The sequence below is a fragment of the Leuresthes tenuis genome, unplaced genomic scaffold (genome assembly GCF_036924035.1).
Source record: "Leuresthes tenuis unplaced genomic scaffold, fLeuTen1.0.hap1 SCAF_23, whole genome shotgun sequence".
In the NCBI taxonomy this organism is placed as follows: Eukaryota; Metazoa; Chordata; class Actinopteri; order Atheriniformes; family Atherinopsidae; genus Leuresthes; species Leuresthes tenuis.
Window position 1 is genome coordinate 6,091,445 of NW_027325377.1, and position 23,101 is coordinate 6,114,545.

Consider the following 23,101-nt stretch of genomic DNA (forward strand, 5'->3'; position numbering starts at 1 on the left):
TTCAGACAAATACAAGAAAATGCAAATGAGCCAATCACTGCATTCTGTTATATTCCACAACGCAGCTTCTTGAGATTTTCTCCTGTGCTTTTTTAAATTTTATTTATGAAAATATGTTTCTGCGCTGTCTGCAGAACTTATGCTAGTGAATTTAATGTATAACCATGGCAACACTAAAGTTTTTAACCTGCTGGAGCAGATCAGCTAAGTTGTCTACTCCACCTTCCTCTCTGCTAAAATTCAACTTTATATGTTTGTCAGCTAATTTATGTCTTATTTTGTATCCATAACAATAGCATGAGTTTAATAAGAATTAATAGTGGAATACCATCAGTGCATAAAGGACAAGGGAGCAAGTCTCCACTGGACACCCGTGACCTTTGATCCCTGAGATGGCACTCCATCAACAGTTATTCATCAATAAGAATGAAAAGAAAAAGAAATTAAATCACCTTCTGTTAAAATTGTCCAGAGGTGGTTGACTTCTCTGGACAGAGGCGTCTGATACGGACCGTCACACAGCAAAAACGCGACTTGTGATCAGACAAATCGGCCGTACCAGATATACTGTTCCAATTTTTTTTTTCTCTCCCTGATTCGAAACTGTAGAAATGTTTGCAGAATGCTCAGAGATCAAATCTTTTATTTACAAAAGGATTAAGCCCCTTTGCCAACAGTTGAACTCTACAAGCCCATCTGGATTTGGGCTGATCAAATTCCACTGGATGACAAACATCTGCGGTCTGTCCACACGTTCTGAGAGGTTAAAGTCTGTGCTACTCAAACACAGTCAGAGACTTGTTTTGCACTTGTTCTCCAGTGTAAAGGGTTGACTGACCTCTGAAGCTCCGTTAGACATATGTCACACAGATGGCCTCACATCTGACTCTAGAATACTTTGGTATCCAGAGGAGTTCATGGTGGACTCAATGACTGCAAGGTGCCCAGGTCCTGTGGCTGCAGAACAAGCCCAGATCATCAGCCCTCCACCACCGTGCTTGACAGCTGGTATGAGGTGTTTGTGCTGATATGCTGTGTTTGGTTTCCTCCAAACGTGCTGCTGTGCATTAGGACCAAACATCTCCACTTTGGTTTTATCTGTCCAAAGGACATTGTTCCAGAAGTCTTGTGCTTTGTTCAGATGCAGCTTTGCAAACCTAAGCTGTGCTGCCGTGTTCTTTTTAGAGAGAAGAGGCTTTCTCCTGCAGCCCTTCCAAACAAGCCATCCTTGTTCAGTCTTTTTCTAACTGTGCTGTCATGACCTTTAACCTTTAACATGCTAACTGAGGCCTGTAGAGTCTGAGATGTAGCTCTTGGCTTTTTCACCTTGGGGTGAACTTGCTGGGCTGTCCACTCCTGGGAAGACTGACAGCTGTCCTGAATGTTTTCCACTTGTGAATAATCTTTCTCTCTGTAGAATGATGGACTCCAGATAGTTTGGAAATGGCCTTATAACTTTTCCCAGATTGATGGGCATGTTGCTTCTCAAAGATCATTGCTAATGTCTTTCCTCCTTGGCATCGTGTTAACACACACCTGAATGCTTTTTGTTTCACGTACTGACCCTGCTTTGGCTTAGTTTTTCTTCAGTAATAACAGTGTAATATGCCACGTATTGTTATTCACCTGAGATTGCATTTACCCCATTTCTTAGACCATTATGTAAAGCCTCACATTCTTTGTTACATCACTGTAGACATACACAGACACACTCACAGAAGTCATGAGAACAGAAGTCAGGTTTTTATCTGTAGGGATTTTATTAAATATCAAAACACATTCAATTACAACTGACCTCATTTTTTCAAACATGTCAATGTTTTCGATTTCTCAAGACCAGATAAGTCAGCTGTATCTTAATAAAATAACTCACAGACAGTTGTGGGCTTAAAATCGAAGTCATCAGTAGTCTAAAAGCTGCGTGTGAAACCCTGAGAAACACCGACTCAAGTTTCAACGAATGATCAGCACCTTCGGACCAAGAGAAATTAAATATGTTCATGTTCAATGTGCAAAGTACAAAAACACTGAGTGGAACCCCAGTTTGGACCAAAAGCAAAAACCAGCAGGAGGTTAAAATGTCTGGTGTAGAAAAAAGGCCAAATCTGCTGTGTTAAGTCTTACTTTGATCAGGGTTTCAGTCCAAAACGTCAGATCATCACATAGACTCAAAAGTGTTGGTTTCGACATTTTAAAAACAATGTTGGCAGGAAGGATCCAAACCTCCAAATCTAAAAGGCCTTAAAAAGGTAGTGGTTTGTGATTTTTAGTGCAAACAGTAAAATAAGCAGAAGCAACACTCCGTTCTTTTGTTTAAAGAATCAACGCAGCCGTTAAAAGTCAGTGAAAAGACTTCCACAGTTCTTTTCCGCCATTAAAAGTGTCATTCAAGTGTTTAAGAAAAGTGGTGTTAGTCGTCAGCCGGTCATTTTAATGCGCTTCCATCAGCTGAGCCGAGGCACGCCGTCTCAAGCGTCCCGTTAAGCAGCCTGAGCGCCTCTGCTCAGATCCACCGCCGGCATCTTCCCCCTTCTGACTGCAGCTCCAGCTGTGTGTGACCTGCCTCCAGTCAGAGGGCGTTGCTTTACAGAAGCAACGGTGTTTGTTCTCCAACCGGCTCCCTCCGCTTGGTGAGCTGCCGCGCTCGCTCCATGATGCGGCCGGGCAGCGAGGGGAAGTGGTGGCTCGGGTCCAGGACGTTGGTCTTGCGGCGCTCGCGCTCTTGTAGCCACATGAGGTACGGGCTGGGGGGGAAGAACGGCCTGGAACGCTCGCGGGAGAGCTGCAGGATGATGCCACCCACGCCGAGCACCACCCACACTGTGATCATGGCGTAGTCTGGGTGGAGGGAGACGGTGTTAGAATGAGCCGCCAGCATTACGGCGGCTGATATTCGGGTTAAGGTGAGAACTCACCGATGGTTTGGAACGGCACGTCGGTGAACGCTGCACTGAAGTTGTTGTTGAGGAAGCGTTTGAGGATGTTCAGAGTGATGTAGGACAGGCTGGTGTAAATGTAGGCGTTGATGGCCAGAATGACGGCGTAAGCACCGACGACGCCACACGTGATGATGTTCCCCTGAAACACGCAAAGCATCACAGTGACGACAAATGAAGTGAGTCACAAACCTTAGAAATCAGTGTTGTATTCCAAATAGAATGTGTCAATAAAGCTGTGGCCGGGGCGACAAACTGCTGGGAAAGTGAGCTCCAGGAGCGTGTTTCAGCCGCGGTATTTAAGTTTATTGATGACAAACTGCTGGGAAAGTGAGCTCCAGGAGCGTGTTTCTGCCGCGGTATTTAAGTTTATTGGTGACAAACTGCTGGGAAAGTGAGCTCCAGGAGCGTGTTTCAGCCGCGGTATTTAAGTTTATTGATGACAAACTGCTGGGAAAGTGAGCTCCAGGAGCGTGTTTCAGCCGCGGTATTTAAGTTTATTGATGACAAACTGCTGGGAAAGTGAGCTCCAGGAGCGCGTTTCAGCCGCGGTATTTAAGTTTATTGATGACAAACTGTTGGGAAAGTGAGCTCCAGGAGCGTGTTTCAGCCGCGGTATTTAAGTTTATTGATGACAAACTGCTGGGAAAGTGAGCTCCAGGAGCGTGTTTCAGCCGCGGTATTTAAGTTTATTGATGACAAACTGCTGGGAAAGTGAGCTCCAGGAGCGTGTTTCAGCCGCGGTATTTAAGTTTATTGGTGACAAACTGCTGGGAAAGTGAGCTCCAGGAGCGTGTTTCAGCCGCGGTATTTAAGTTTATTGGTGACAAACTGCTGGGAAAGTGAGCTCCAGGAGCGTGTTTCAGCCGCGGTATTTAAGTTTATTGGTGACAAACTGCTGGGAAAGTGAGCTCCAGGAGCGCGTTTCAGCCGCGGTATTTAAGTTTATTGGTGACAAACTACTGGGAAAGTGAGCTCCAGGAGCGCGTTTCAGCCGCGGTATTTAAGTTTATTGGTGACAAACTGCTGGGAAAGTGAGCTCCAGGAGCGTGTTTCAGCCGCGGTATTTAAGTTTATTGGTGACAAACTGCTGGGAAAGTGAGCTCCAGGAGCGTGTTTCAGCCGCGGTATTTAAGTTTATTGATGACAAACTGCTGGGAAAGTGAGCTCCAGGAGCGTGTTTCAGCCGCGGTATTTAAGTTTATTGATGACAAACCGCTGGGAAAGTGAGCTCCAGGAGCGTGTTTCAGCCGCGGTATTTAAGTTTATTGATGACAAACCGCTGGGAAAGTGAGCTCCAGGAGCGTGTTTCAGCCGCGGTATTTAAGTTTATTGGTGACAAACTGCTGGGAAAGTGAGCTCCAGGAGCGTGTTTCAGCCGCGGTATTTAAGTTTATTGGTGACAAACTGCTGGGAAAGTGAGCTCCAGGAGCGTGTTTCAGCCGCGGTATTTAAGTTTATTGGTGACAAACTACTGGGAAAGTGAGCTCCAGGAGCGCGTTTCAGCCGCGGTATTTAAGTTTATTGGTGACAAACTGCTGGGAAAGTGAGCTCCAGGAGCGTGTTTCAGCCGCGGTATTTAAGTTTATTGATGACAAACTGCTGGGAAAGTGAGCTCCAGGAGCGTGTTTCAGCCGCGGTATTTAAGTTTATTGATGACAAACTGCTGGGAAAGTGAGCTCCAGGAGCGTGTTTCAGCCGCGGTATTTAAGTTTATTGATGACAAACTGCTGGGAAAGTGAGCTCCAGGAGCGTGTTTCAGCCGCGGTATTTAAGTTTATTGATGACAAACTGCTGGGAAAGTGAGCTCCAGGAGCGTGTTTCAGCCGCGGTATTTAAGTTTATTGGTGACAAACTGCTGGGAAAGTGAGCTCCAGGAGCGTGTTTCAGCCGCGGTATTTAAGTTTATTGATGACAAACTGCTGGGAAAGTGAGCTCCAGGAGCGTGTTTCAGCCGCGGTATTTAAGTTTATTGATGACAAACTGCTGGGAAAGTGAGCTCCAGGAGCGTGTTTCAGCCGCGGTATTTAAGTTTATTGATGACAAACTGCTGGGAAAGTGAGCTCCAGGAGCGTGTTTCAGCCGCGGTATTTAAGTTTATTGATGACAAACTGCTGGGAAAGTGAGCTCCAGGAGCGTGTTTCAGCCGCGGTATTTAAGTTTATTGGTGACAAACTGCTGGGAAAGTGAGCTCCAGGAGCGCGTTTCAGCCACGGTATTTAAGTTTATTGATGACAAACTGCTGGGAAAGTGAGCTCCAGGAGCGCGTTTCAGCCGCGGTATTTAAGTTTATTGATGACAAACTGCTGGGAAAGTGAGCTCCAGGAGCGTGTTTCAGCCGCGGTATTTAAGTTTATTGATGACAAACTGCTGGGAAAGTGAGCTCCAGGAGCGTGTTTCTGCCGCGGTATTTAAGTTTATTGGTGACAAACTGCTGGGAAAGTGAGCTCCAGGAGCGTGTTTCAGCCGCGGTATTTAAGTTTATTGATGACAAACTGCTGGGAAAGTGAGCTCCAGGAGCGTGTTTCAGCCGCGGTATTTAAGTTTATTGATGACAAACTGCTGGGAAAGTGAGCTCCAGGAGCGTGTTTCAGCCGCGGTATTTAAGTTTATTGGTGACAAACTGCTGGGAAAGTGAGCTCCAGGAGCGTGTTTCAGCCGCGGTATTTAAGTTTATTGGTGACAAACTGCTGGGAAAGTGAGCTCCAGGAGCGTGTTTCAGCCGCGGTATTTAAGTTTATTGGTGACAAACTGCTGGGAAAGTGAGCTCCAGGAGCGCGTTTCAGCCGCGGTATTTAAGTTTATTGGTGACAAACTACTGGGAAAGTGAGCTCCAGGAGCGCGTTTCAGCCGCGGTATTTAAGTTTATTGGTGACAAACTGCTGGGAAAGTGAGCTCCAGGAGCGTGTTTCAGCCGCGGTATTTAAGTTTATTGGTGACAAACTGCTGGGAAAGTGAGCTCCAGGAGCGTGTTTCAGCCGCGGTATTTAAGTTTATTGATGACAAACTGCTGGGAAAGTGAGCTCCAGGAGCGTGTTTCAGCCGCGGTATTTAAGTTTATTGATGACAAACCGCTGGGAAAGTGAGCTCCAGGAGCGTGTTTCAGCCGCGGTATTTAAGTTTATTGATGACAAACCGCTGGGAAAGTGAGCTCCAGGAGCGTGTTTCAGCCGCGGTATTTAAGTTTATTGGTGACAAACTGCTGGGAAAGTGAGCTCCAGGAGCGTGTTTCAGCCGCGGTATTTAAGTTTATTGGTGACAAACTGCTGGGAAAGTGAGCTCCAGGAGCGTGTTTCAGCCGCGGTATTTAAGTTTATTGGTGACAAACTGCTGGGAAAGTGAGCTCCAGGAGCGCGTTTCAGCCGCGGTATTTAAGTTTATTGGTGACAAACTACTGGGAAAGTGAGCTCCAGGAGCGCGTTTCAGCCGCGGTATTTAAGTTTATTGGTGACAAACTGCTGGGAAAGTGAGCTCCAGGAGCGCGTTTCAGCCGCGGTATTTAAGTTTATTGATGACAAACTGCTGGGAAAGTGAGCTCCAGGAGCGTGTTTCAGCCGCGGTATTTAAGTTTATTGATGACAAACTGCTGGGAAAGTGAGCTCCAGGAGCGTGTTTCAGCCGCGGTATTTAAGTTTATTGATGACAAACTGCTGGGAAAGTGAGCTCCAGGAGCGTGTTTCAGCCGCGGTATTTAAGTTTATTGATGACAAACTGCTGGGAAAGTGAGCTCCAGGAGCGTGTTTCAGCCGCGGTATTTAAGTTTATTGGTGACAAACTGCTGGGAAAGTGAGCTCCAGGAGCGTGTTTCAGCCGCGGTATTTAAGTTTATTGATGACAAACTGCTGGGAAAGTGAGCTCCAGGAGCGTGTTTCAGCCGCGGTATTTAAGTTTATTGATGACAAACTGCTGGGAAAGTGAGCTCCAGGAGCGTGTTTCAGCCGCGGTATTTAAGTTTATTGATGACAAACTGCTGGGAAAGTGAGCTCCAGGAGCGTGTTTCAGCCGCGGTATTTAAGTTTATTGATGACAAACTGCTGGGAAAGTGAGCTCCAGGAGCGTGTTTCAGCCGCGGTATTTAAGTTTATTGGTGACAAACTGCTGGGAAAGTGAGCTCCAGGAGCGTGTTTCAGCCACGGTATTTAAGTTTATTGATGACAAACTGCTGGGAAAGTGAGCTCCAGGAGCGTGTTTCAGCCGCGGTATTTAAGTTTATTGATGACAAACTGCTGGGAAAGTGAGCTCCAGGAGCGTGTTTCAGCCGCGGTATTTAAGTTTATTGATGACAAACTGCTGGGAAAGTGAGCTCCAGGAGCGTGTTTCAGCCGCGGTATTTAAGTTTATTGGTGACAAACTGCTGGGAAAGTGAGCTCCAGGAGCGTGTTTCAGCCGCGGTATTTAAGTTTATTGGTGACAAACTGCTGGGAAAGTGAGCTCCAGGAGCGTGTTTCAGCCGCGGTATTTAAGTTTATTGATGACAAACTGCTGGGAAAGTGAGCTCCAGGAGCGTGTTTCAGCCGCGGTATTTAAGTTTATTGATGACAAACTGCTGGGAAAGTGAGCTCCAGGAGCGTGTTTCAGCCGCGGTATTTAAGTTTATTGGTGACAAACTGCTGGGAAAGTGAGCTCCAGGAGCGTGTTTCAGCCGCGGTATTTAAGTTTATTGATGACAAACTGCTGGGAAAGTGAGCTCCAGGAGCGTGTTTCAGCCGCGGTATTTAAGTTTATTGATGACAAACTGCTGGGAAAGTGAGCTCCAGGAGCGTGTTTCAGCCACGGTATTTAAGTTTATTGATGACAAACTGCTGGGAAAGTGAGCTCCAGGAGCGTGTTTCAGCCGCGGTATTTAAGTTTATTGGTGACAAACTGCTGGGAAAGTGAGCTCCAGGAGCGTGTTTCAGCCGCGGTATTTAAGTTTATTGATGACAAACTGCTGGGAAAGTGAGCTCCAGGAGCGTGTTTCAGCCGCGGTGTTTAAGTTTATTGATGACAAACTGCTGGGAAAGTGAGCTCCAGGAGCGTGTTTCAGCCGCGGTATTTAAGTTTATTGGTGACAAACTGCTGGGAAAGTGAGCTCCAGGAGCGTGTTTCAGCCGCGGTATTTAAGTTTATTGATGACAAACTGCTGGGAAAGTGAGCTCCAGGAGCGTGTTTCAGCCGCGGTATTTAAGTTTATTGATGACAAACTGCTGGGAAAGTGAGCTCCAGGAGCGTGTTTCAGCCGCGGTATTTAAGTTTATTGATGACAAACTGCTGGGAAAGTGAGCTCCAGGAGCGTGTTTCAGCCGCGGTATTTAAGTTTATTGATGACAAACTGCTGGGAAAGTGAGCTCCAGGAGCGTGTTTCAGCCGCGGTATTTAAGTTTATTGATGACAAACTGCTGGGAAAGTGAGCTCCAGGAGCGTGTTTCAGCCGCGGTATTTAAGTTTATTGGTGACAAACTGCTGGGAAAGTGAGCTCCAGGAGCGTGTTTCAGCCGCGGTATTTAAGTTTATTGATGACAAACTGCTGGGAAAGTGAGCTCCAGGAGCGTGTTTCAGCCGCGGTATTTAAGTTTATTGGTGACAAACTGCTGGGAAAGTGAGCTCCAGGAGCGCGTTTCAGCCGCGGTATTTAAGTTTATTGGTGACAAACTGCTGGGAAAGTGAGCTCCAGGAGCGCGTTTCAGCCGCGGTATTTAAGTTTATTGGTGACAAACTGCTGGGAAAGTGAGCTCCAGGAGCGCGTTTCAGCCGCGGTATTTAAGTTTATTGGTGACAAACTGCTGGGAAAGTGAGCTCCAGGAGCGTGTTTCAGCCGCGGTATTTAAGTTTATTGATGACAAACTGCTGGGAAAGTAAGCTCCAGGAGCGTGTTTCAGCCGCGGTATTTAAGTTTATTGATGACAAACTGCTGGGAAAGTGAGCTCCAGGAGCGTGTTTCAGCCGCGGTATTTAAGTTTATTGGTGACAAACTGCTGGGAAAGTGAGCTCCAGGAGCGTGTTTCAGCCGCGGTATTTAAGTTTATTGATGACAAACTGCTGGGAAAGTGAGCTCCAGGAGCGTGTTTCAGCCGCGGTATTTAAGTTTATTGATGACAAACTGCTGGGAAAGTGAGCTCCAGGAGCGTGTTTCAGCCGCGGTATTTAAGTTTATTGATGACAAACTGCTGGGAAAGTGAGCTCCAGGAGCGTGTTTCAGCCACGGTATTTAAGTTTATTGATGACAAACTGCTGGGAAAGTGAGCTCCAGGAGCGTGTTTCAGCCGCGGTATTTAAGTTTATTGGTGACAAACTGCTGGGAAAGTGAGCTCCAGGAGCGTGTTTCAGCCGCGGTATTTAAGTTTATTGATGACAAACTGCTGGGAAAGTGAGCTCCAGGAGCGTGTTTCAGCCGCGGTGTTTAAGTTTATTGATGACAAACTGCTGGGAAAGTGAGCTCCAGGAGCGTGTTTCAGCCGCGGTATTTAAGTTTATTGGTGACAAACTGCTGGGAAAGTGAGCTCCAGGAGCGTGTTTCAGCCGCGGTATTTAAGTTTATTGATGACAAACTGCTGGGAAAGTGAGCTCCAGGAGCGTGTTTCAGCCGCGGTATTTAAGTTTATTGATGACAAACTGCTGGGAAAGTGAGCTCCAGGAGCGTGTTTCAGCCGCGGTATTTAAGTTTATTGATGACAAACTGCTGGGAAAGTGAGCTCCAGGAGCGTGTTTCAGCCGCGGTATTTAAGTTTATTGATGACAAACTGCTGGGAAAGTGAGCTCCAGGAGCGTGTTTCAGCCGCGGTATTTAAGTTTATTGATGACAAACTGCTGGGAAAGTGAGCTCCAGGAGCGTGTTTCAGCCGCGGTATTTAAGTTTATTGGTGACAAACTGCTGGGAAAGTGAGCTCCAGGAGCGTGTTTCAGCCGCGGTATTTAAGTTTATTGATGACAAACTGCTGGGAAAGTGAGCTCCAGGAGCGTGTTTCAGCCGCGGTATTTAAGTTTATTGGTGACAAACTGCTGGGAAAGTGAGCTCCAGGAGCGCGTTTCAGCCGCGGTATTTAAGTTTATTGGTGACAAACTGCTGGGAAAGTGAGCTCCAGGAGCGCGTTTCAGCCGCGGTATTTAAGTTTATTGGTGACAAACTGCTGGGAAAGTGAGCTCCAGGAGCGCGTTTCAGCCGCGGTATTTAAGTTTATTGGTGACAAACTGCTGGGAAAGTGAGCTCCAGGAGCGTGTTTCAGCCGCGGTATTTAAGTTTATTGATGACAAACTGCTGGGAAAGTAAGCTCCAGGAGCGTGTTTCAGCCGCGGTATTTAAGTTTATTGATGACAAACTGCTGGGAAAGTGAGCTCCAGGAGCGTGTTTCAGCCGCGGTATTTAAGTTTATTGGTGACAAACTGCTGGGAAAGTGAGCTCCAGGAGCGTGTTTCAGCCGCGGTATTTAAGTTTATTGATGACAAACTGCTGGGAAAGTGAGCTCCAGGAGCGTGTTTCAGCCGCGGTATTTAAGTTTATTGATGACAAACTGCTGGGAAAGTGAGCTCCAGGAGCGTGTTTCAGCCGCGGTATTTAAGTTTATTGATGACAAACTGCTGGGAAAGTGAGCTCCAGGAGCGTGTTTCAGCCGCGGTATTTAAGTTTATTGATGACTGGGTAGAAAAAGAGCACCTTAGAGTGGCAGAGTCTCTGCCTGTTGACAAACTGAGACTTTGAATATTCCATCTACAGTACTTGATAGCATCAAAAGATTCAGAGAATCCATTTATTTATTCATCCATGAAGGGAAATTATATCGCTGCAGTAAAGATTATTATCAAATATATACTATTTTTTTTTAGTTGGGTAGCAAAATAAATCAAATACAAATCAGCTGACAAATATTTAGAATGTTTTAGTGCAGCAGAAAAATGTTCAGAGATGGTCATGAACGATTCGGTGTTGGCTTTGAGCCGATGATGTCACACATAGCTTTGGCAGGTAAGAGGTAAACTCTCGGTAGACAACATGGACAGAAACAGCTCAGCAGCTGGGCTGCAGAGGCGTTCCTTGTCAGTGACATGTTCAGGATGATTGTTAACAGGCTCCGTAATCCTCCTCCTTCACCGTTACCACCCTGTCTGCAGTCTCCGTCTGCCCGTGTGGTCGTAAAGACGGGTAGAAAGGTGTTAGCCAGGTGTTGATGAAAAAGAAAATGCCTTCCTGATATTCCTGCAGCTTCCTCATCAGGGCTCCATGAAATGGTTTAAACTTCCCTTTCTGTTAATTATATTCCTGCTCTGCACCCATGACGTCTCCTCCTCAACTCATCTGGATTACTTGGACTTTGGAAAGCTCAATCAGCTGCTCCCACATTCAAACAACTGTCCTGATTATGCATCATAACAGACCATAAAAAGTGCCGGCATTAGCGGCAGCATCATTCTAGCTGCACTGCAGAGAAATCTGGATTTTCTTCCTTCTCAGTAAAGAAAGACACAATGTGTCCAGAGCAATGTCTCATTTTTAACATTTTCTATGTTCTGCTGTTAACTAAAGATTTGTTCATATCCCCATAACTACATTATGTTTCTACTTCCATTTTGCACAGCATGCCAACCTTTTTGGATGTGGTTTTGTAGAGTTTATGACAAACAAATGAAGCCATGGTAGTTTTTCCTTTTCCGTTTGTTTGCTCTTATAAATGCTATGAACGTCGTTGATGACCCATTTCTGTTCATGTGTAGTTAATGGTGCAGTCGGAACAACTGCATCAGTTTTATCCGTGCTGCAGTTATTTTAGTCCATTACCTCCACAATGTTCAACTCTTCCTTTAAGCACTTGTCTGCCTCTTCTGAACCAAGTTAATTCTTTTTTTGTGTAATTATTTATGTGACATTGAAATCATTGTTAACCACCAGATGGTGCCACAATAAAGAGCGTCAACCACGCGCACGTGCGCGCGCATCCTGTTGTGGGCTGAGGTGTTATTTCTGTTACCTCTCTGGGCCACCGCACAAAAAACAGCGGGACAGTGATCATAATGCTGCAGAACGTCACCCAGAAGACCACGTCTGAGCTCCTGAACACCTCCAGGTCACCTGAGGAAGCCAAAACACACAAAAACAGGCGGTGTTGTAGCTTTAAATGTTTCATGGCAGTGTCAACTTGAGCAGAAATCCTGCTTTCCTCTTCCTCACCGAGCGGAGTGAATAGCACTGTGGAGGCCATCAGGAAACCGAGCATGAGGCCGACAACGACGATGCAGGCCATGACGGAACCAAAACGCCACCAGCTCATCACCAGGAGGACCCCGCCCACCACACCCACCACTGCTGACAGGGCCAGCCGGACTGCACAGAGAGCCGCACACACAAACATCACCGATGATGGCTGAGATGTTACTTTTACTCACTGATGAGGAGGCGGACAGACAGACAGACTTCCTGTGGCTTTGGCTGTGTGAACAGACTAAAATCTTACTGTCATAGTCCAGCTCTGTGGTCCGTGTGATGAGTACAAAGAAGAAAAACGCTGCAAAGCTGAATCCCATGCAGAAGAGCTCTGTGTGATGGGAGGAGATGGAACGAGAAAAGAAACTCCTCGTGAGTGTGAGATTTAAACCAGAAGCAATCACTGGGTTCAGTTTAGGACAAACATTTCTGCCTGGCACACGAGGGCGACCATGTGAGGCAACATGGGCGCTTTCTGATAAATAAATAAGAAGTTAATATTCCAAAGTGCCTAAAACTTTACTTCCTGGTGAATTAAAACAAAAAAAAAAAAACACCACATTAGCAGGGTGAAACTACTCACCACATTTGAAGAATCGATGGCCGAAGAAGCAGACAAACAGGCCTGCCAAGCCAGTGATGGTGAAAAAGACTTTTGTTGAGATCTTTCCTGTAATAAACAACCATAGAAAAGCTCTTTCTTTGTTGTTTTTCTTAAACTTGGGAGCCGTAAGGTGTTTGAAGAGCTCACCGAGTGTCTGACAGCCGTCCAGAGTGGACACGAAGCTGCACGCGTAGGTGTGAACGGGCACATAGGACGCCGACGTGTTCAACAACGGGTCTCTGACCACGACTGAGAAGATGATGCCCTGACCGGGGATGGAGTTGAACGCCGCCATGCTTTTATCTGTGGAAAGCAGGGTCATGACCTGCAGAAAGACGCGGTGAGCAAACGTTGCTCGAGGTCAGATGGGACATTAAACAGCTCATTGTGAGCGTTCCAACAGAAAGTGTGACGTGTTGATGCGGTTTACCTGTCTGCCGCTCGTCATCAGGCCACGGATGTCGGCCACCGCCTGAATTCCACTGAACAGGCTGCGCTCCGATAGGTCGTTCTCAGGCAGGAAGTACTGGTAGACGTCGTACTGCAGCCGCCAGCGGGTGCCGCTTCCTGTCGATTCATCGCAGGGTGGAGCAGTCTGACCTCTGACAGAGAGGACGGACAACAGGAACATGTCAGATGCAAACAGGTACGAACAGCTTGCACGCTGGGGCAGAGCGGCCGCTTGGCGCCGACCTTTTCACCAACAGAATTTAACTTATTGCTCACTTCTGACTGATGAAGTTCCCAAATGAGTCAGTCAAACATCATGTTCTAATCTAATTCTAACCATGGCTGCTTCAGGATGTCTTTGTGGTACAGATCTGCAGTCTCAGACCGTTTGAGAACAAAGGCTCAGCAGATGCCATCTATTTTGGCACCTGCAACTGAAACAGCCACACAGGAAGTGCCAGCCGGTGTAATGGCTTACCTCGCGCGTCCTAAATTTGCCGGTGCGAAACTGATGGTGGTCTCGTAGATGTTGTAATGGATGTAGATGTTTGGGTCCAATTCCAGGTTGAACTCCGTGTTACAGGCTCCGGGGACCGGATCTAAGACATAAAGTCATTATTAGAAGCTGTAGAGGGAGTGTTTTTGGCCAGCAGATGACAAAAGAGCATTTCAACACACGAGAAAGACACAGGAACAGTCAAACACAATCAGTGCAGCAGCTCGTTCATGAGCTGCACGAGTCGAGTAATAAAAATCTAAATCAACTGACACTTCCTTCTCAGTTTGTGGCGAGGCTTCTTGTGTCACTGATAGGGCGCAACTTCCTCAAACGAGTTAGAGCGGAGGCTTGAAGGCATGTTTTGTCACGACTTACCAGTGCTGGAGTAGGAGAGGATGACGCCGGTGCCCGCCACAGTTTCGCCATCAGGGGAAGACAGGAACAAGGAGAGCGACGTCTGGTCCGGCTGGAGAACCGTCAGGAGCGCCGAGTCCACCGCCGTCAGAGACATACCCAAGCCTGGCATCTGCGCCACACAGAGGGAGATCAAAAGTTGTAACTTTACTGTGCTAAAACTCTAGAGTTTGGGGCCCAGTGTTTCTGCTCCTTCATCACACATCTATCTACAAACCGCTCTCTTTGTCTTTTTGTCGTCGTCATCCCTACAAATTTTCCCCTTCTTGACTGATATTTGCCACAAACTTGAATATCCAGCTGCTTCAAGCAATTACTAAACCTCTAAAGTTAATGTTTGTGGCCATTTTTTCCCTCTGGGCTGAGAGCCCCACAGACGGGGAGGTAAGGGTTTAAATGTTGGAGTAATTTAACACATTTCTACAAAATGCAACAGGCAACAATGACCCTAAATACAAGTGTGGAGTCCACCCCTCACTTTTTTAGTAACTAAACTCTGTTATATTTTAAAGTGGTCTTGAGGAATATTTCTTTAAAGGTCGTTAATAGACAATAGTATTTTTCAACCCTTAAGAAAGCGTGGGTAGTCAGTGTCTCACCTGCAGCAGGCAGCGGTCAGAGTGCTCTCAGTTTGAGGAATCACATGGTTTCCCCAACAGGCGAGCTAAAGCTAAAGCTAAAAGCTACTCGATGCTTTTAGAAGGTGAAAATAAAATAAATCATGTAGTTCTGAGGAGAAATTTTATCTTAAGCTCGCCCATGGCCCAAAATGTTTGAATTTACAAATAGAGAACATTCTGACTGCTGTACTGTACAGCAAAGACCTGACACAGGACCTGAGAGATGCATCTGGACCTTCAGCTGATCCATCTACTGTTGGCCCAAGCCTCATCAGAAATGGTCTCCATGGAAGGGTGGCTGTCAAGAAGCCATTCTTAAGGAAGGGAAACAGGGAGAAAAGGCTGAGCTATGCCAAATGACACAAGAAGTGGACTGAAAATCAGTGGCAACAGGTCTTATGGAGGGATGAATCCTCCCCAGAGCCCGGACCTCAACATTATTGAAGCAGTGTGGGATCATCTGACAGAGAACGGAACAAAAGGCAGCCCACATCCAAAGAAGAGCTTTGGGATGTCCTTCAAGAAGCCTGGAGAACTATTCCTGAAGACTCCTTACAGAAATGACAGAAAGCTTGTCTCAGAGGGTTCAGGCTGTGTTGAAGAAGAGCTTCTTAGAACTGTACAAACTCTGTTTTTCTGTTATATACTGTTTTTACAATGTTTCAATAAATCACTGCACTTATTTCCTGGAAGTGCATGAGGAAATGAGGGGGACCTTAACAGCTTTACACAGAACAGTATCTGCAGTAAAAAGAACAAACTCAGTTTGCTTTCACAGTTTAAACGAGGAAAACAAAAACAGTAACAGTGTGTGAAACATGTCTGTTCAGAGGAGCCCTGCACCGCCGGCCCGGAGGGAGGAGCTGCGAGAGCCCCACGCCCACACAGCACCACGCTCAGTGCGACTGCCTGTATAATAACCACAGTGTGTGAAACTGGCCGTGTTCAGGAGGACGGTGCACAAGTGTTTCCTCTGACTGCATCTGCCATGGCACAGAGGCAGAGCCACTTCAAACTCCTGTCAAGACAAGTGCAACATGGGCACCAATAACCAGGACAAGCAACAATAAACATAAAAAAATTTAAAAAAGGATGTAGCGGTTTAGTCACAGTACAAAAACATAGAGAACACAGGAAAGTGGTGAAAGATAACGTGAAGAAAACTGTTGTGGTTTGCTCATCACTTTTCTTCATTTGCTGTGCTAAAAACCTGCTCCCTGTAAGCTTCTCACGCTCACTGGCGTCAGCAGCCATTTTCTTTTTGTTCAAAAACACACTACTTCTACTTAAAAAAGAAACAAGTTTGCTTTTATTCCGCTTCCATCACTGGGGAAAAATAATAAAACAAATGGAGATGAACTAAATCGGGCCCGACCCAAAGCGAGCCGCTCAGCTGAGACCTCTGGGGCCGACGCCAGACATTTTTCTGCCCCGTCTGCCACTCATGACCTGTGGACTGTACATCAGCTGACTGCGACTTCTCTCAGGGGGTCAGACGGCTCCGCTCACAAAGCCTCATTCATTAAGCGGTGGCAGAACTAACTGCCTGCTCCCACTGTGAAACATGCCTGTAATTTTCACATTTCTACTGCGTCTCCTGACCGCGACATTAAAAAACATCATTCGGCTGAGGGCGTGGTCAAATGGATTCGTTTAGCTGATTTAACTGAAAGCTGGCATCTTTAACTCTTACCCTCACCAAGCTTTCATCCAGTTCCCCTTAAGGGAATCTGTGGTTTCGTTTTTTCCTGAAAGAGCTATTTTGAACCCTTTCAGGGAATCACTGGACAGATAAGACCACATACGAGTCATCCGAGCAGAAACGCTCAGTCGCTCCTTTGACACTAAGCTAGTGCTGCATGACCTCCATCTTCCTTGCATTCATTAGATTAAGCTGTTTACTTAATTCGATGCTGCATGCATAAAAGCAATAATTTGTCTGGAATACAGCGAGCAGAATCATGAAGGCAGCTTCTGGCTTTGAATCACATTTTCTGGTGTGCTGATTTAAGATCTGATTTTTAAGATCTATTCCACTGCAGCCAATAGGCAGTGGCTCTGTGAGACTCTTACTCCTCTGGCTGCATCTCATTACAGTGCATGAGAAGCCCATCGTATTCGCAGACTTTCTCACCCTCGTGTAGGAGAGCGTGGCGTTGTGGTGCTGCGTGTGGAACTGCAGAGTGATGAAGGCGACCTCCGGAGGGATCCTGGACACCACGGCCTGCACCGTCTCATTCTGCGAGACGTTCACGTTCTGGAACGTCCCCGGAAGGAAAATCACCCGGTCTGAGACACAAACAGACAAAACAAAACGGATTTGTGTCCACGTGTCACATGACTGTGCTGGTAAACAGATCGTAAACGACTCAGCTGAGGAGTCACCACACATCCCGAGCTGCTAATCTAACCCACATGTTCTGGACATGGCCTGCTTTCATAAAATACTGCCCTACAGTTGTGAGAAGCACTCGACTTCCAACCAAATGCAGCGGCGGCCATATTTGGTGTAGTGGGCCAAAATCCCACCACAAAGAGGAAAAAGACAAGGATATATTCGGATCTGCAACGTTACGTGTGTGCAGGAGACAACTGTTACACTGGAAATAAAGTGACTTGATGCAGTTCTTACACTTTTAAGCTTTAGACTATCGAGGTAACCTTAAAGCCATTCCTGAAACCCATTAGCAGTTTCTAAGCTCACAACGTTTTAACATGTTGACCTGAATGCTTTGCTCGTCTTCACTCCCACATCGATGTCTCAATCTTTTACATATCAGATGAGGAACCCTGTGGTTTCACTAACCCACCACTTCCATTGTTAACGCTGCTTATGCTCAGAAGCCTACATAACACTGCATATGTGGTGTGTTTATTGTGCAACTAGTTATTTTAGCTGCTTAATTTGATGACATGCAGATTAAATACTGATCCTCAGAATTCTCGTATATGCGTCTGCATGTGCAGTCTGTATATTCATATATTTATGTGTAATAGTATTATTGATTTTGTTGATTTATGGGAGATTGTACTCCTTATTAAGGGAAGGGAGGGTAGCTTGTTCTGCTATATTTAGCTGGAGGAAAGCGAGAAAAAAATAGAAATATCAATGTAGATATGTCTGTTCCCCAGGCCCAGTTCCAATTCCACCCGCTGGGTCATTTAATTCATTTTTAAATACCCCCCCTCACTCTAGTGAGCGCATAAATATTAACCTCCTTTGTTTTAAAGCCCGAATAAGTAACAGTGACCTTTAGTGTCCCAATTAGTTAAGTCCATATTTGTGGAGTCTAAGATTTAATCTGGTAATTGTGGAAAAATGGCTCTCGCTTCAAGAACCAAACAAAGAATCCTCCTGTTTGGAGTTCATCAAAAACCAGTGGAGACATGTGGACGGAGGCACTCCGGTCAGATGAAAGTAAAAGACAACTTTTTAGTCACATCATGTACTAATCCAACACCCCAAAAACACCATCCCCACAGTGAAGCATGGTGGTGGCAGCATCATACTGCGGTGATATTTGTCATTAGCAGGGCATACAAACTGGATGGAATTGAAGGAGTGATCGATGGACTATGGAATGTTAGATTTCACCCTGACCACAACTGCATCTGACTGTTTTGGTACAAAACAATTTACAAATCTTGAATAGCATGATAAGATGCCAAAACAAAAACAACATCCCCGTTACCAAGACGACTCGAATCAGTACCGGGGATGTTGCTAACATTCCCAATGAGCAACTACAGGAAGTTGACAGGTGGAAATTAAACTGCAGGGTTAAGCACACACGACAAAGGCTGAAGGGCTCACAGAGAAGCATCTTAATTTCATCAAACTGGATGGTCAACCAAAATCTGTTGTGGAAAATAGCTGATTTTGCAGCCTGTTGGAGCGTTGTGAGCCACAGTGTCCTTTACCCCAACTATACGAATTAGAGTCTAACAGTTAGTGGTGCTAAAAACCTTTAAAAGACGTCATCTATAAGTTTCACGACTGCCTTTCGGACCTCAGATGCGAGGCTTGAATGACAGTGTTGTTTCCACTACTGGTTCGGTTACCTGCGCGGAACCAACAGATGGCTGATGAAAGACATGAAAAAGAGGTTAAACTCGCACTGGACGGCTGCCCTGATGTACATTTTGTTGACGAAACTATCAAAATGCTGCGCGTCAGGATAAATGTGCTCCTTGTACTCAAGGAGGCAACATAGAGTGGTATCATTTTACCGGTGAAGATGTGGAATGGAACTTTTGAGATATCTGAAGGAATCAGAGGTCCTGTGATGACGACATGAAATTATGGCTCAGACACCTGTACTGAACTGCAAAGAGCTACAGCTCCTGGGTTTAGAAGGACAAGGTAGGTCTAAACTCAAGACTTTAGTACTGAACACCAATAAATGCCCAGCAGTGTGCGTTACTTCAGCTGAAAGAGTCAGGTGTAAGGGTTAAAAATCTGCTACTACACTTTGATGTGTGCTCTTCCATAAAAGATGGATATCTTATACTGAAATATTCAAATGGGCTGCCATCCTTTGTTAAATTGGTTAAAGTGCAGCAATAATGAATAATAATAATGAACTGCACAGGTTGGCTTTATTAGAGTGAAAACAAAAACAAAACACCACTTAAAATCTCGTAAAAACCCGCAACATTCAAAATCATCACTGGTTTTCAATCGATTTTTGATGGAACACCCCTTGATTATCTTAATGCACATTATATTTTTCTGATCATCTGCTTACATCACTGCCAAGTTTTTCCTCTTAAGTTATTTTCCCCTGGCGAAACTCAGTAATAATCGGTTAACTGCAGAGTTCTTAAATCTCCTGCCTTTCTGAGAGGAATGTGAGGAAAAGCCCTGAGCCTTTACCAAGACCACTTCAAGTGATCATGCGGCAGCAATGATACAGCAGTTAGATCCGAAGAGCATGTGTAAAACATCACATTTCTGTTCCAAAATGTCTCACAGTGGCTACTCCTCATCGTCTGGCACACATCGCAGGTCTCACCTGTATAGATGCTTTCAATGTTGGACCATGATGGTGCAAATTTAAATCCTATTCAGAATATTGTAAAAAAAAAAAAAAAAAAAAAAAAGGCAACATCCGACAGGTTCAGACGCTGGAGACTTGTTGCATTTGAGCCTTTGTGTCTGTTTCTCGCACAGAGAGGAAGAATATGGGCGTTAATGCTTGGTGAATGTGTTGCAGTCTGCACGTGTTGCCTTACTTAGACTGTCTAAGGGTCAGACTCCACCTCAGGACTGACCTGCGGCCTCAAGCTTTTATTCTACTAAGGAAATAAACAGGCAATCATGAGGCACAGGTAAAAATCCCATTCCACATGAGTTCCTGCTGAAATAATCAAACTAAATTGAATTTTCTATGTACTACAGAAAACTACTTACAAAGTGATCCGACTGGGCTATAATGGCAGGCATCATTGCCAACTCGTGCTTTACAGCTGCAATCTGACATTTTGCACGTGTAAATGCTAACTCATCTTATAAATTATTAAAAAAAACTGTAAGAAGACTTCAAGAAAAGGAGCGAATAAAAGGATGCATGTGATTTTACCTTGCTTTCTGTTTGCTTTCTGTTGGGACAGTTCTGATTTACCAGGCAGATTAAACATCTCACCGTTGCAGTTTTTCCACAACACACACACACACTTAATCTGCGTTGAATCTAAACTCTACTCTATTCGACAAACTTTAACATAACATATGAGCTTTAATGAGCCAAAACCAGCGTTGTACTTTTACAGCTTCAGTTCATGTACAAACACAAGACTAATACTGCACTACACTTAGGCTAACATTGGTTTTAAACTTATATCTAATCAATTTAATGCTTTTTTTGTTGGTGCCCACAACAGAGAGTAAAAGAGACATTCTCTTCACAATTTTAAATACAGGTAAACTCAATTTATAAAGTTTTCTGTGGTTTGAAATATATTCACACTGGGCTGAATAAACATTTGGGCTCCTTTAGTGAGAAACTAACATTTTTTTGTCAGCTAGCCACAGCTACACAAATGTAAATGTGAGCTCGAGAAATCACAAACCTACCACTGACTTCCTTGTTCAGCCTTTAACTAATAAACAGCACTGCAGATATTCATTTTACAGTTTCAGGGGGGTAATTAACATATAACGAAAAGTAAAAAAAAGTCTAATTACATCTACTAGCTAGCTCTCGCCACGATACTCACTTTCCACTTGAGCTTGAACTTGGCACATCAGGGAAAGAAACAGCAGCAACGGGCAACAAATCCAGCGAGACATTTTCCTCTGCTCCATTTATCCCATAAAAGAACTCTTGAATTTGCCAGTAATTCAAAATCATTGGAAACCTCGCAGTCTCTTGTGTCTTTGCCCCAGCAACCACAATTGCGACATGCTGGACTGCAGTTACTGGGTTTGTCTGACAAACCTATGCCCTGCTTCTCTCCCCCTGCCACTCACGGCTCAGCGACGGTTCCTTCAAAAGCTCGCTCCAAGTCCCGCGAGATTTTAACCCCTCCCTCAACCAAGTATCAATCACGATTAAGAATACTTTACAGAAGAGTCTTACTTCGATTAAGTATTTGTTCTGGGTTCTTGTCATGACTAGTTGGTCGTCATTTGATGTTACACTAACAGAGACATTCTTCAGTTGCCGAAATGAAAGCCATAATGCGGGAAGAATGCTTTTTAACACGTATACTTGGCGTCTGTCTTGTTAAGATATTTTCTTATAAACTACAAAGCGAGTATATACATGTCAAGAGGATACATTAAGACACTAGGCGGTTACCTGGAAACTATTTCTATAATTGTTAAAGACAATCGGCATGAAGAATGACTTTATACCACCCCAGATTCTCAAATATCAGGGTGTGCTGACTTTCCATTAATTTATCCTTAGTCATTTACAGTCTGGAATTTATTTTAAGTGTTGTGAACTTGTTAATATGGAGTCTGCAAGCAGCGTTTCTCAATGTTTTTAAAGCAATAAAAACAATCATAAATTACACTCTTGTGAAAATGATCAAAATTGGTCAGTAATTGAGGAGATACTTTGAAATACATCTTCTTTCGATCTGATGGTCATATATATTGACATGTAATTGGAAAATTATTTCCATACCGGGTCTTAAAATTAGGTGAATGGAATGGTTCCTTTTTGTCAGTTTTGCTGGTCTTGAGCATTCAGGTGTCTTAACACACATTGATCTTAGAGCAATCGTTGCTGAACATCAATCTCGGAAGGGTTAAAAGGCCATTTCCAAAGTATTTAGTGTCCATCGCTACACAGTGAGAAAACATTCAAAACACTTGTCAACCTACCCAGAAGTGGACATCCCAAGATCAGACTGTACAATTATCAGAGAAAGTACTTTTTTTTTTTTAAATCAAGAGCTCCATCTTAGACTCTACAGGCCTCAGTTAGCATGTTAAATGTCCCCCCCAAGTTTATTTGGGTGACCTTTATGTGACAGTAAGTAGACAGGAGAGGGGGAGGAGGTGGAGAAAAACATGCAGCAAAGCACCTCGGACCAGGACTCAAGCCCTGGCCAGCTGCATCAACAAACTCCAGCCTTTGAGTTATATGACACTCCTAGCATATAAACGTTAAAAGTCACAAGTACAATTAGAATTAGACTTAACAGGTACAGCTTGTTTGGTTGGGTAGGAGGAGAAAGCCGCCTCTCTTTAAAAAGAACATGCCAACACAGCTTAGATTTATAAAGCTGCATCTGAACAAACCACAAGACTTCTGGAACAATGTCCTTTGGACAGACCAGACCAAAGTGGAGATGTTTGGTCATAATGCACAGCAGCACGTTTGGAGGAAACCAAACACAGCATATCAGCACAAACACCTCATACCAACTGTCAAGCACGGTGGTGGAGGGCTGATGATCTGGGCTTGTTCTGCAGCCACAGGACCTGGGCACCTTGCAGTCATTGAGTCCACCATGAACTTGTATACCAAAGCTAAAGCTTGACTGAAACTGGGTCACCAACAGGACAATGATCCCAAACACAACAGCAAATCTACAACAGAATGTCTGAAAAAGAAAATAATGTGTTGTGATAGTCCAAAGTTGTCAAAGTCCAGACCTCTACCTGATTGAATTACACATAAACAAATGCTGCACACCTCAATGAACAGAAGCTTGCACCAAAATGTCTCCATAATGATGTGAGAGATCGATAACATTATACAGGTGACAATTACCTGAATCCAAAAGTTATTTTAACTAGATATCCATCTGAAACACGGACTGTATAGTTGCTAGCTCTTTGCTAGCAACTATACTTTGCTGTTCATTGCTGCTAATAACTTTATGGTGGCAACAAAAACAGTGAAAACAAACCAAATTATATTTAAATGCAGATTGTGCTGACATTTA

At 44.8% G+C, this 23,101-nt stretch overlaps 1 protein-coding gene across 2 annotated transcripts; it reads right to left on the minus strand.

The window, feature by feature from the left end:
* Positions 1-1,746: 1,746 nt before the first annotated feature.
* Positions 1,747-22,979, minus strand: tm7sf3 (transmembrane 7 superfamily member 3). 2 transcript variants are annotated; one of them, XM_072377453.1, is made up of 13 exons: positions 22,968-22,979; positions 20,915-21,102; positions 16,830-16,984; positions 14,037-14,187; positions 13,641-13,761; positions 13,143-13,314; positions 12,860-13,037; positions 12,692-12,778; positions 12,359-12,439; positions 12,076-12,228; positions 11,876-11,976; positions 2,916-3,078; positions 1,747-2,838 (listed from the first exon to the last, which is right to left on the minus strand). In XM_072377453.1, the coding sequence occupies exons 2-13, from the start codon at positions 21,000-21,002 to the stop codon at positions 2,585-2,587; spliced, it is 1,704 nt and encodes a 567-aa protein (XP_072233554.1). In that variant the 5' UTR covers positions 21,003-21,102; positions 22,968-22,979; the 3' UTR covers positions 1,747-2,584. The 2 variants fall into 2 exon arrangements, with proteins under 2 accessions (XP_072233554.1, XP_072233553.1); XM_072377452.1 differs by lacking the exon at positions 22,968-22,979 and having other exon boundaries at positions 20,915-21,181.
* Between the last annotated feature and the right edge of the window lie 122 nt (positions 22,980-23,101).

Bases quoted from the DNA above. Each gene is read 5' to 3' on its own strand.
- tm7sf3 (XM_072377453.1), bottom strand. From the start codon at position 21,002: ATGGAGCAGAGGAAAATGTCTCGCTGGATTTGTTGCCCGTTGCTGCTG. The intron at 12,779-12,859 runs GTGAGCTCTTCA...TGTTTATTACAG, and splicing joins GGACGGCTGTCAGACACTCG to GAAAGATCTCAACAAAAGTC. The intron at 11,977-12,075 runs GTGAGGAAGAGG...TGGCTTCCTCAG, and splicing joins AGTGCTATTCACTCCGCTCG to GTGACCTGGAGGTGTTCAGG.